Source organism: Pseudomyrmex gracilis, unplaced genomic scaffold (assembly GCF_002006095.1).
Source record: "Pseudomyrmex gracilis isolate BER0280 unplaced genomic scaffold, ASM200609v1 scaffold_58, whole genome shotgun sequence".
Taxonomy (NCBI): domain Eukaryota; kingdom Metazoa; phylum Arthropoda; class Insecta; order Hymenoptera; family Formicidae; genus Pseudomyrmex; species Pseudomyrmex gracilis.
Window position 1 is genome coordinate 110,191 of NW_018020642.1, and position 13,699 is coordinate 123,889.

The 13,699-nt window shown below is 33.8% G+C and overlaps 4 protein-coding genes and 1 long non-coding RNA gene across 6 annotated transcripts; 3 read left to right on the forward strand and 2 right to left on the reverse strand.

The window, feature by feature from the left end:
• Positions 1-87: 87 nt before the first annotated feature.
• Positions 88-3,427, reverse strand: LOC109854013 (synergin gamma-like). The gene is made up of 7 exons (XM_020426687.1): positions 3,140-3,427; positions 1,916-3,053; positions 1,401-1,785; positions 1,140-1,303; positions 877-1,018; positions 661-803; positions 88-526 (listed from the first exon to the last, which is right to left on the reverse strand). The coding sequence occupies exons 2-7, from the start codon at positions 3,032-3,034 to the stop codon at positions 305-307; spliced, it is 2,175 nt and encodes a 724-aa protein (XP_020282276.1). The 5' UTR covers positions 3,035-3,053; positions 3,140-3,427; the 3' UTR covers positions 88-304.
• A 207-nt stretch (positions 3,428-3,634) lies between these two features.
• On the forward strand, positions 3,635-4,252 carry LOC109854018 (protein mago nashi homolog). The gene has a single exon (XM_020426691.1). The coding sequence runs from the start codon at positions 3,736-3,738 to the stop codon at positions 4,174-4,176; it is 441 nt and encodes a 146-aa protein (XP_020282280.1). The 5' UTR covers positions 3,635-3,735; the 3' UTR covers positions 4,177-4,252.
• Positions 4,253-4,317: 65 nt separating this feature from the next.
• LOC109854025 lies at positions 4,318-7,722 on the forward strand. Of its 2 annotated transcripts, XR_002250175.1 has the most exons (3): positions 4,318-4,465; positions 4,581-4,649; positions 4,725-7,722. It is a non-coding gene; the product is annotated as an uncharacterized LOC109854025 (long non-coding RNA). The 2 variants fall into 2 exon arrangements; XR_002250174.1 differs by lacking the exon at positions 4,581-4,649.
• Positions 5,508-9,708, reverse strand: LOC109854024 (glycerophosphodiester phosphodiesterase domain-containing protein 1-like). The gene is made up of 7 exons (XM_020426703.1): positions 9,480-9,708; positions 9,245-9,287; positions 8,847-9,028; positions 8,546-8,766; positions 8,251-8,384; positions 8,034-8,151; positions 5,508-7,942 (listed from the first exon to the last, which is right to left on the reverse strand). The coding sequence occupies exons 1-7, from the start codon at positions 9,601-9,603 to the stop codon at positions 7,817-7,819; spliced, it is 948 nt and encodes a 315-aa protein (XP_020282292.1). The 5' UTR covers positions 9,604-9,708; the 3' UTR covers positions 5,508-7,816.
• A 482-nt stretch (positions 9,709-10,190) lies between these two features.
• LOC109853980 (RCC1 and BTB domain-containing protein 1-like) lies at positions 10,191-13,699 on the forward strand. The gene is made up of 10 exons (XM_020426617.1): positions 10,191-10,686; positions 10,790-11,025; positions 11,512-11,673; positions 11,754-12,003; positions 12,091-12,188; positions 12,467-12,607; positions 12,820-12,944; positions 13,075-13,172; positions 13,341-13,471; positions 13,550-13,699. Exons 1-10 carry the CDS (start codon positions 10,497-10,499, stop codon positions 13,673-13,675), a joined length of 1,557 nt encoding a protein of 518 aa, XP_020282206.1. The 5' UTR covers positions 10,191-10,496; the 3' UTR covers positions 13,676-13,699.

Below are 13,699 nucleotides of genomic sequence, written 5' to 3' on the forward strand. Positions count from 1 at the left end.
TGTCGTATATACTTCACACACGCGACCGCCTCATCGCGGATGTGTACTGCCAAGAATTCTCGAGGAGCATAAATTAAGTACACGTGTATATATTTATTTTTTTTTTTTAAGTAGAACTTTGCCTTGTGCATGAGTGCTGACTTTCGATATATTGACGAAAACTATATGTGTCGGAGCTACATTTTAAGAGATCGCTCTTAATAATAATCAGCTTATACACATTTATATAAGATCTCTCTCGCGAAGAATTTGTATTCTTATTTAATTTAAATTTAAAAACACGCGTTACGTGCAAATTGATACTTTAAATATGACTTCCTGGACATATATTCGACTGATAAAGCAGATGATTATATCGCATCACCGGTAATTGGTTATTCACGCAATTAAGCCACAGGTTCGCGCAAGTTGCGTGATAGCTATTGTCGTTATAAATAACTCGACCGCTCGTGATAACCGTCAGACACAGCGAACAAGTAATACATTCTCCTTGGTGCAACGGCCAAACTGGTAACTCGGTGATGATCTGAAATTCATGAGTACGCGCGAATATATTTTACAACGCGACAAAATCTTGCATACAAATTGTCACCTGATGTTTCATATTTGTGTTTTTATTTACAAAAATAATACAGTTTCACGCACGGAGATGACACTCACCGGTATGTTCGCGTAAAAAGGTTCCATTTCAGCCCAAACCCGATCGATGTCCATCAAAAGGTCATCAAATCCAACAATGTTTATATCCAACTCTTTGTATGAAAAATTAACGCGTCTGCAAACAGCCGCGACCTCGGCCAATTCTAACGAGATGCGTTTTATATATTTTTTACTCCCACTTTTACATAAATAAATGTATTTTTGAAAGATACTTACGACAAAGAAAGTTGTATCCTTGAGCCGAATTCAAGACTTCTTTCAAGACTAACTCTGATGTAATACTAGTGAATATATTGGCTGCTACTTGTAACAGCAAAATACAACTTTCCATATACTGCTTCCATTCCCAGTACATAGTCTACAACAGTAGTGTTTTTTTTTTTTTCGATATTTTTTTGCATAAAGAAATATATATTTTATTTACATGTGCACACGTTTATATGTCGAAGTCCTTGTTTATGCTTGAGTGACATACGTACCTGCTGCGACGTTTCTACAGCTTGATCTTCCTCTATGTTCGAAGGCAAAAATGATTTAAGATCTAAACTAGGCACAGATCCAGATCGTGGCAGTGCTTCAGACGGCCCACTAATCAATTCTACACTATTTATCGAAATAGCATCCTCTTTCTGAACATTCTTTCCTAAGAATAATATGCTACTTGATTTGAACGAAACATAAGCGAAAATAAACTATGTAGCGACGTGTGTGTATGTGTGTGTGTGTGTGAAATCACCAACCTGATTCTACAGACTGTATTTCAATGCCATCGTCAAATTTTAGATTACTAAACGACTCAGATACTTCGGATACCAGGTTCATGTTCGTTAAGTTACTGTTGTTGTCGACAGTAGGATGTGTTTTGAAATCAAAATCTGCGAGTATATTGCTAAAGCTTTCGGTATCCAAAGCATCTGATGTCGAGGGATTGGTAGACGGTTGTTCCGCAGACATAAATTCCCCGAATTCGTCGGCCGATTGATTGTTAAAATTTACGTTCGAACTCGCATCATTCGCAGTGGAGGTTTCCTGAACTAATGCGCGTAATGCACTGTATTTATCCTCGATTTGTTGCAAGCTCATTAAATCTTGTTGAACAGAATCAGACGTATCTACCGTAACAGCCTACAGATGTACAAGATATTTCATACATATCAGACACACAATATATATATCCACTTTAAACTCATGTGCAAAAATAAAGACACGTTCGCTGTCATAATCAATAATATAACAGAAGTTATTGTTCGCTTACCTTTGGTGTTACCTTAGGTAATATTTCTTTGTCATTGGTAGCATGTGTCTCGGACACGCTTGCTAGACTAGCGTCACTGTAATCCTTGGGTATGTCATTATTGCGAATTACGGTATCTTTAAGTATGACTGTTTTCGACTGATTCTTTACCGCACACTTGGGAAACAAATCCAGTGAGGGCTCTAACGCGGACTGATGATCTCTGCTCTGATATGACGACACATTGGCGTGAACTTGCATGTTAACTTCCATGGATTTCGGTACGGAAGCAACTTTTTTGACCTTGTCAACTGTTTTCTTCACTCCTAGATTGTGATTGGCAAGTCTGCTGCCAATTGCAGAACCTTGCTTGCTGTCCCACAGTACTATATTGGAAGTAGTAGAGACATTGGGAATGGGAGCGCTCTGAAATTCCGTAAACTCATCACAGGACTCATCGAAGGATGATACAGACGGCTCGGCACGTGAGGAAGTTTGTTTCACATCTTTGAACAAGTTATTGAGATTATTTCCAACTGGAGTCTGAATCTTGCCATCAAAACTGGATGATTTTCCAGATGTATTGTTAGAGAAGAACACATTTGCATCAGCCATTGTGCTTGCATGCACTCTCTTAAGTTTTCCTTTGACATCAAGCATGTACTTTCCATCTATACTCGTATTGCCAACAGTGGACTCTTCGTTGGCATGATATTGAAGTTTTGCCGTATTCATTTGCGCAGGTTGAAGATTCATCAAACACTCTATGTTCAAATACGGTGTCGGTGGGAAAGGGAGTAAATGCAATATATCGAGACTGTTGAAAGTGTAAGATGTTTGAGCGGCAGCCACAAGAGCCAGTACAATATACAATTCCTGCTCAGTCAGCTGTCCCGCGTATTTCTGATTAGCCAAATTCCATATGTGACCGAGTACTTCCGTGGGCAGTTGGCTGGTGAGTAAAAGTGGAAACACCTTGTTGGTGTCGACGAGCAACTCGTTCTGCATACCGTTCGATCTGACTCGATCCTCTCGTACCGCCTCCCACACCATCTTGTAAACCGGCGGCAACGTGGTCGAATTGGTCCACAGCCAACTCGGCAGCTGATTCAGTCTCTTGTTCGCGTGGCTTTTATTCATGTTTCAATGGGAAATTTTACTACCAGCAACGAGAATTTTGTTAAACACGTGCGAATTAATTTTTTAATCTATTAGTTTTTGACATATATATATATATATACGTACGTTACAAACTCGAGCGATAAACGTGGATCATCGCAACGCGGATGTTGAGAAATGCGTGCTACGATAATATTATTTTTCTTGCATGATGGGGATTTTTTCTTTCTCTTCGTTTTTTAGTTGGACATCTGTTCTGTCTCGTTATAACGTTATTCTTCAACATTCAGTACAACAAAGAAGCATGGAAATAGACATACTGTTTTTTATGTCAACAATTGACATTTCTTTGACGTTTTCTCTCGGACACATCGAAATCGGTGCCAACAATATGGCCCGATCAGCTGATCAAATCATCTTTTTCATAAAATTTTTCGCCTTTCGAACTCACATCGGACCACCCAATCGGAACGAAGTTCACTAAACTTGCTCGCTTCGTTCCGATTGGTCGAATTCGTGCGCGATCTCTATTTGCCGACGCACCAATGAAATGTCACTTCTCGTCCGCCATAATTTACTTGCGCTCATTATTGCAAACTGCACATAAAGATACAATACAAACCTAACGTTTGATATAAATGGCGGATATCACAACAAGCTGTTAAAAGCGCGGTGTTTCACGCAACTTTGTGACTTGTATTTATTGACAAACGAGCACCAGGATGTCGACGGACTTCTACATACGCTATTACGTCGGCCACAAGGGCAAGTTCGGCCACGAGTTTCTCGAGTTCGAATTTCGGCCCGACGGCAAGCTGCGATACGCCAACAACTCCAATTACAAAAACGACACTATGATCCGCAAAGAGGCGTACGTGCATCAATGCGTGATGGAGGAGCTGAAACGCATCATCCAGGACTCCGAGATCATGCAGGAGGACGACTCGCTTTGGCCCCAGCCGGATCGCGTCGGTCGCCAGGAACTGGAAATCGTGATCGGCGACGAGCACATATCGTTCACCACGTCCAAGACCGGTTCTCTTCTGGACGTCAATCAGTCGCGGGACCCGGAGGGTTTGCGATGCTTCTACTACCTGGTACAGGATCTCAAATGCCTGGTGTTCTCGCTGATAGGACTGCACTTCAAAATCAAACCTATATAAATCCTGAATTCCCGCGTGTTGAAACATTAATGTAATTATTCCGCCTTGTTTAATAAAGTATTTACATATATTTATACTTTGTGTGCGTCTCTATTTTATTTTTAAGTTCTATGTAACAAGTAGATAAGAGAGAAGGATAACCTGTTCCGTTCATTGTTCTCTGTGAACAATATGATGGTATTAAAAGAAATCAGAAAGCCGTTCTCTTTGTGTAGGGACACGGTCCCGCTAAAACAATCGATCTTTCTCGCATTCAACACGGTGACATATGCACGTGCGCAAGACAAAGGTAAAATTTTCAAATGCAATTGCAAGAAAAGATTTACAATGAGACGCGTTTTATTGCATTCGTGACAACGCAATATGTTTGTTGCTTACATGTGCACATTCTGGTATTGTTCAAGTGTTTTTGCGTCACAATCGTTTCTAACCTCTGCTGCAATTTCGCGAGATCGATCAACTCTGTTCGACAAGTTTGCATAATTGTTTTTTATTGCGTGAGTTTTTTTTTTAACACGAATCTTCACGTATTGCGATTAAAATTTTAGGTGCGTTATTTCGATTGCACGCGCGAAGGAACGAGCTGAACCATGTCAGACGATCGAGAAAATGTCAGAGACCAAGTGGCGGTTGATAGCGAGAGAGTGATCAACGATCGCACGGACGCCGTTCACGGGAGACTTCAGCCGATGATTGTTCGTTGCGACAATTGTGACAGTTTTATCGTGGGACACAACATAAGAAACGCTATAAAGAACCATTTCAACAGTTCTCATCCATCAAACAGATCCTGTAACGATTGCGAAGGCAAGATCTTTGTGTATAGAACGATAACGAAAGTAAATGCGAGGGAAATATCGCATGAATTTGAATATCACAAGTGCAGTCGTAAAGAGAAACCGAAAAAAGGTGCGTCAAAAGAAAAAAAAACATTAGCGTAGCTTTGTAATGTACGAAGTACACAAGATTTCTCTAAGAATCTCTCTAACGAAAGAATGTGATTGTTCAATTAGATCCTGAATTGTCTCTCTATTTGCATTTCTCTCTTCAATAACGAGATATATAGAAATATAGTGAAATTTTATATATCTATTGATAAATATCTTTTTTTTACAATGTTATATATATATGTATACATTTTGTAACTTGTATTTATGACAGATGATGCTCAGACACACATAAAAACTAATATTTATTTTTATGGGTGAAACAAAAGAAGAAATGACTGTTTATAATTTTGTTAGAGAAAGAAAATATTTATATTATTAAACTTTGAGCTTATAAATGCACACAAAAGTCTCAAGCACAAAAGGTACATAAATTTGTACATACTGTGTTTATTTTTGTATATTTTTTAACATCCATTTGTAAAATACATTGTGTAGACCTGATGTAATTGATAAGAAATTTGTAACAAAACTCACATGATCTTCAATATTGTATTCACGTATGAAGTCCTTATTACAATTTATGTGATAAACACATGTAATATTGAGTTTGTAAGTGTAAAATGGTGTTAAAGATGATACCTGAAGAGTTTCAGTAAATTAAAGATACAAATAAAAGAATGTATGAATGTACACATTTATATGAAGTTTTCTCACAAACTATCTCATAAAGACAACAGTGTATAATCTTTTTAGTCATACATACAGTGATATAATTTTTCTTATATACTTTGACATATATATATATATAGCCATAAATATAGTATTTATCTTCTAAATTCGGTATTTTCTCATGTGCTCACACATATATAATTCTTATCCGTATGTGTGAATATATGTACACACACACAAAAATGTATATGCACACACATATAGACAAAACTAGAACAAAGAAGATACAACAAACATGCATACAAATTGTTCATACAAAGAGAGTGTAATTGTAAGAATTATATGTAATAATTCACACGTGTGCACATACATATATGCGTAAGTTAAAAAAGATTGTTACGTTTTTGGTTTAGCTTTAATGTGTAAAAACTGCAAATATGTTTCATATCAACATATATATATATATATGTATACATATTCGCTTAATTCTTTAATTGTACTGACAATTCTTCAATTGTCGCTAATGTATTTAATAAATTAGTGAAGTATAGTATGTTTAACACATATAAGAATATTCACAGTCATGCTGCGTTCTATAAAGCTTCAAATAATCCGAGCGCAAAATTACATATAAACGTGCCGTGACACATGTTGTACGCCGTAATATAAAAAATTCAAAAAATTTGAAAGAATAATAGTTTCGAAATGTATCTCACGTATAAAATTATATCACGTGTTATAATACTATTATACTGTAATTACAGTAGTGTCCGTGACTACGCGCATATCTTTCAACGCGTTTTCTTGCCCATTTTTCCATTCTTGCGCCTTCTCCGCGTTTCGATGCTCAGAAGACGCGATTCGGAAAGCTAAATAACTCCGTCTTCGTTATTTGTACATGAACTTCGTTCCAAAGTTTTGTGCAAATAGAAAGACACTACTGTATTATAAACAGTGTAAATGCATTTAACAATTGTTAAAATAATTTACAATATAGTTTTTTTAATTTAAGACTAGTCATGATAGGTTTTTCAGTTTCTTTTTTTCTTTTTTAATTATTATTTCCAACACTGACTACGTTTTTTTATCACATTCATTTTACAAAAAAGGAATCTCTTATATCACACTCATATATCTTCTAGACATTTATACGATCTGCATAGCTCGATTTCCTCTATTCGCGTAAAATGTATATTCTCACGTATAGATCTATGAAAATATTAAAACTTATTTAACAAATCATCAGATCAAACTGTGTGTTACTTGAAGCCTCTGAATGCTAAGCTAATACTGGCCCCAGAGAGATATATATGTATATTATAAGTAATAGACAATTTGTACCAAAACTTGGGATATGCACGCAGGTTTTATGACACGTTTTCTCACATAAGTGAATTTCAATGTGAGATATAAATTAAAAAAAGTATGTACATTTTGAGGAAGAAAAATTATTCTCATAGAGTATCGCGTTTGTAGATTACCAAGAGAAAACCAAGCATGCTTATCCCATAAACAAAGATATTTCACTACTCGGAACTCGACATCACAAGTAGATTCCAGTGTAGCAAAAATGACTATTAATATATTAATTGTTTTGTTTAATTATAGCTATAATTAAACAGAATAATAAAGAGCCTCATTAGACATACGATCTTCTAACAAAACAGAAAAAAAATAACTAAAACGGAATAAATAGACTTAAGAGGCCAGATTTAAAACAACAATCTTGCCCTACTAATATGGCTGCCTGTATAGTTCACAAAATTATAAAACATGACAAACTAGAATAATGTATATGCAATTTAGCTAATAGATTTTGTACACAGGCTGTCACACACAGAATTGTGGCAAACGTCGAAAAATTGGCATTTTCACACAGAACGTAAACAAGATGTTCTGTTTTTGTTTTGCTTATAAAAAATATACTACACTTCGTTCTTTCCTGCGTCATATTTTGTATCTTTACATATATCTAGCTTGTTACGCAGATATTTCTTCGGATGTAAATAAGTTTGCGAATTTTATCGATAATGTTGTTTGATGTGTACTGTTTCAAATGTGTACTCTCATATCGGTGTATTTCATTCCATTGTGTGATTCTTCAAAAATGATTTTAGTCTCGACGGGTAATCTGTCATTACACCAGTTGCTCCTAATTCAAATGCTTTTTTAAATTCCTCATCCTTATTCAAAACCCAAAAGTAAACCTACAGACGCGGAATGTGAACCAAAAGAATGTAAGTAACGAAGTGTCTTAGTTGGATCTTGTTATGTAAATATAATATGAAATTTACTTACATGTATGCCACGTGCTCTTAAATGATTAAATAAGCAGGGCCTCATCAACAACACATTAATTGTACGTACGACCAATTTTTCCAATGGCAAAAATGTTGGGCTCGGTCCGCCCATACGTCTAGAATACACAAAAGATGTAAGAATTTTATAAACACATTTTTACAATATTGTTATTTAATCGTAAAAAGGAATTGAGATGTTTTATTATTTTATTTACCGTAAATAGATAGAAGGTAAAAAAATTTCAAGATGCGTTTCCTTCAGTGGTACAAATGGCAACAAACCGGTATACATAAGAAATAACAACATTGTCACACGTTGCATTGAAAATAACAAGTTTACATTTGGATTCTGTAAAATATAAGATCGTATAAATTTAAAACAATCTATAAAAAGTTGTCTTTAATTGCTTAAGCATAATTAATGAAACTAGCTTTTAATAGCTGATTAAAAGTTGTTGAGAGAGCTAACTAATTAGTTTTCAATAGACATCTAAGATATCTATGTTATACCATTTTGTAACATTTCTGTGTAACTTCATCACTGAAATTTCCCCAAACTGTATATTCCTCTCTGTTGTATTTTTTTATAAGGTCAGAAACCTTTGCTATAAGTCGATCATCATTGATTTTAATGTCAATATTTATAGGAATATGAGGAAATGCTTCGAAAACTTCCTGCAGCAATGCGAATCGTCGATCTTCTTCATTTGCAGAACCAACATACTCCACATCTATACAGGACTATAGTTTCTAAATCATTTTATTCAAACGTATCATTTTCTCAGTAAAATAACAAAAACAATATCAATACCTGGGTCAAAATCAATTGGCAAACGTTGCTTCAACAGAGGTAAATCTTTGTAATTCAATTCAGAGATGTTTTTATCTACACCAGTACTGCGTAAAAGATTGTGATCATGAGAAACTACCACTTCGCCATCTTTTGTAAGATGACAATCTAATTCCAGCATTTGAGTTCCAATGGCTATTGCTCTGTAATCACAAGTAAAGATAAACTTAACAGAAAAGAAAAATATTCTTAGTATTGCATCAAAACAAGTGTGAAATTGTCACAAAGTATCAATCCTTTGATGCTGTTACATATTTGGTAATTATGTGACTATTACAAAATGATATGAATAACAATATAATTTTGCAATCATAGGAAAAATGAGTCAAATACATAAATACACAAGCATTTTAACCAACCGTCTAAACGCAGACATTGTATTCTCATAGCTTTCACCTGCCCCTAAAAACAAATGTATACAATGTTAATTAGATTGCTTGCAAAAAATAAAACAAACATAACTATACTATTCTTGTTGCATGGACCGTATTAGGCGAGTTTTTTAATTATTTTATCGATGAGTTAAAAAACTCGCCCATTTGTGAAAAGAGTCACGAGGAATCTGATTAGTAAACAAAAGGTGTGACAACTCACCACCTCGGTGGCTAATGTGCTGGCAGTAAAATTTTACTTTCTTTTTCTTGTGCAGCAGGGTAGGATACTTGAACAGTATCATTGAAGTCAGCATGTAGCCGCCGATTATTGTGTACAGCAACATCTTCGCTTTTCTTTATCTTTCGTTAAACATATCGATGCGGTCGGCACACGTCAAATAACCACACTCCGTTCGAGGAAAGAATATCCTCGGTCTGCGCATGGGAGAAGCAAAACGGACAAAGTGGGGATAGCATTGCGCGCGAGATACACCGGATACACCCTGGCAGCCAATGGTTGTAAGGTGGAGGGGTCTTCTGATAGAGGATATGCGCGAAACGAACAAATTTCGTCTGCTTTGAGGATATTCTCTCATTGAACAGAGGGTGCATCCAGATGCATCCAGCATGTATCTATAGTACACGTTACGTATAGTATAGATAAATGCGCGCATATGCGTGAAACGGAACGCAGCTATTGAAGGAAGTCGAGAAAGTGGAAAAGGAGAAAGGAGAAGGCGGCGCATGCGCAGTAACTGTAAACAGTGTTTCAAGTTGTTTTAAGTTTGAATTGGCGATAACATCGGGTATAGCCATTGAAGTTGAGGTCTGGACCTCGATTTTTGAACAATTGCGTATACGAGTCTTTAGGGCTGTGTTCAGTTAAGCAAGATGGAACGAACTAATGCAGGAAATGCAGGAAATACAGGAATTCATTAGTTCCAATTCCTGTATTTCCTGCATTTCCTGCATTAGTTTGTTCCATCTTGCTTAACTGAACACAGCCTAGTACATGTAACATTAACAGTAGAGTTTCGTATACGAAAGTTTTTCAAGAATTAAGGCCCTGCACCAGAGCACTACGTATATATTTGATTCCTTGGTTTTGTACGTTTTTCGCAGTCTTTCGTTCCTGGTCAATACTGAAAATAATATATAGAGATTTATTGCTTTTTAAGTTCCATTATCACATTGTGTCCAGTAATTTAACTTTTATACTCGAACAAGATTTTCTCACATGGAAACCATGGACCACACTCATGACGCAAACTCAGCAACAAGTGTAAAAGAAAACGAACTTAACAAATTCGTCAAGAGTTCAAATAAAGATGTGAAGAAATTGTGCGCCAATTGTTTAATGACGTATGCAGCTTTTCAAACAATGGACCGAGATTTTATTTCAAAAATTGATATGATCAAAATATGTGGTATTTATCTTTTTTTCTCTCTAGTGCTTCTTTTGTTATCTTCAGTTTTGCAATTATATATTTTCGTTTCTCTGGATTTAACAAAATAAAAATAATTTTACAGATAATTATCAAAGTGCTTTTATCGTTACGAAAGATGAGATATATGCAATAGGAAAAAATAGAAATCAGTTTGGACTAGGAGAGTTTCATAAGGATAAGAATTTTAATACACCTTATAAACTAGATTTTTTATCTACACAAAAAATTAAAAAGATAATTTATTTCACATTTACTGTGAAAAACTCTGATAATAAAAATAATTCTTTTGTTAGTATTGTACTTACTAAAGAAGGAAAGGTATGCATCAGATATATTTTATACATGTGTTACTAGTTTTTATTATGTATTACTACTTTCTGGATATTTTTATGTAATGTTTTATATAATGTTTTTATAACTATATATAATATATGTATATAAAAACATATAATAGCTTATTATATATAATATTTGTTTTTTATTGATAAAACAAAATTAACTTAGTACCCAGAGTAAATAAAAGAAAGATTTTAAAATTCAGCAAGAGTTTATTGAATAATAAGTTTTTACAAAAATAAAATTGAAAAAATCTGATAAATAACAAGATACATGTAAGATAATTAGTTTGATGATTAAAAGATGATTTAGTAGATTGATAAAAGATAATAAATTTTACAAAATATTCACAGGATTTATATATCTGATAAATTCTTTCTATTGTATATGTAAAATCTTACAAAAAATTGTTTTACATGTATGTCATATAAGATACATATACTTTTATATGATTCTCTTTTTTGAAAGATTTATTTATGGGGTGACAATAAAGAGTACTATCTGTTGGGAAATAAAGAATCATCTTATAGTGTATACACACCTATTCCATTAATACCTTTGTTCAGTGAAATTGTCATTGATATTGTAAGCTCTACTTATCATATCCTTGCTCTGACTAAGAGTGGAAAAGTAAGAATTTACTTCAACTGAATTATAACTGAAGAATCATAATTTATTTTATGAGTAAAAAAATAAAACATTTTATTCAGTTATACACATGGGGACAGAACATATATGATGGACCAAGAGAAATAGGTACTTATCTTATTGAACAAAAGATCAAACAAATCTGTTGTGGTGCATCCAACTTTAATATTGTTTTGACACATTTTGGTGAAGTGTATAGTTGGGGTAACAATAATTCCAAACAGCTGGGTAGAAATTATACCGACTATTGTTACGGGAAATGTTACGACGAAAACGTAAGACAAGTCGATATTGTGTCACATACAAAAATAGGTAAGTAGATTGCATATGTAAACCTATAAATATTACAATGAAGAAAATATACACTGTATTGCTAAACAATTACAATTTATTCTCTAGGTAAGATAGCTTGTGGTTATTCTCTTGTCATTGCACTCACAGATGATGGAGATTTATTTCATTGGGGCAGCTACGGTAAACAGGACAAAGATTCTCCGGTATTGCATTTTTATTAGATAGATTATTATAGTGTTATTAAAAGAATAGCTTAATAACATTGTGAATCTTAGTTTTCTTTTCACAATTATTATACTAAAAGAAAGTTATCTAATTATTTATTTAGATAAATACAACATTCAACATGGGAAGGATAGTTGATATTGCAGCTTTGCCACATAAAAACATAGGCGTCGCTGTCAACAGCAGTGGATGTGTTTATGTATTGGGTGATAATAATAATCTATTATTTGGTATAAATTATCCTATTATTGCACAGGTTTCAGACATGTGGGACGTTTTCGATTGGAATGATATACCATACACTATTTGTGTATCACCATCATTATCTTTGAATAATGTAGGCACTGATGAAGCATCAGATGTAGTGGAAGACCTTGAAACTGCTTTTGATGATCCTGTATGTGTAATTTTTTTTTATAACTTTTGCATTTTTAAATTAATAAAATATAGAAATACTATAAATATAAAAATATTATTTACTAATCATATATACATCTTTAGTAATATTTGTTTATGTGAAAAATTGTACAAACTTTTATTTTGCAGCATTGAAAAAATTTGTTTTTTTACATGCGGTTTCCACTCATAATTTTTTCTCTTTTGATACAGTCGACAAGCGATTTTGCTGTACAAATAGAGGGCCAAGTTATTCATGTTCATAAATCAATTCTGAATATTCGTAGTTTATATTTCAGAACCATGTTCCAAAATACATGGAAGGAAAATAATCAAAAGTAAGCATTTACAAAACAGAGAATAGTAGTAGTATTCTCTTCTTTTTTATTTATAAAAGTATATTTTATGAGCATTTTTCAACTTGCTCCGTAAATTACTTTGTTTTACACAATGTTTGATTCTTGATAGTGTCATGAATCATGATCAGTTTTCCTACAATGTATATAAGAGTTTTCTGAAATATTTATATACTGGAAAAATCGATCTGTCTTTAAAAGAAAGAGTGGGTAAGTTCTCAATTTAAATATATTATAATATAATCACGTGTATATAAATTTAAGTACATTTCAAGTGTGATTTTTCAGCTTTATCAGAGATATATTAGATTTAATTATATCATATGTTATATGTGTAATTACTATGTTTTCTGATTAAAAATAATATTTTTTAAACAGATTTATGTGCCTTAGCTGATTCATACTTAGAGACCAAACTAAAAAATAAGTGTATTCAGATGCTTAAGGAGGAGGTTACTTTAGAAACTGCTGTTTCACTTTATAATGCTGCAGTTAAATACAATATAGAGGTATGTATTATAAATTGCAATAATGCTAGTAGCATTAATGTGTGCGGGTGCTAATAACTAATTATAATTAATTTGTAGGAACTGCAAAAATTGTATTTCCAGTTTATCGTGGATAATATACAATTGATAAAGGAGACGGAAGAGTTTGTCAATTTAGATGACAAACTTAAAATTCAGTTTCTACTTGCAGCCATCAGTCAATAGTCTTAAGACAATTATTTGTAAAAG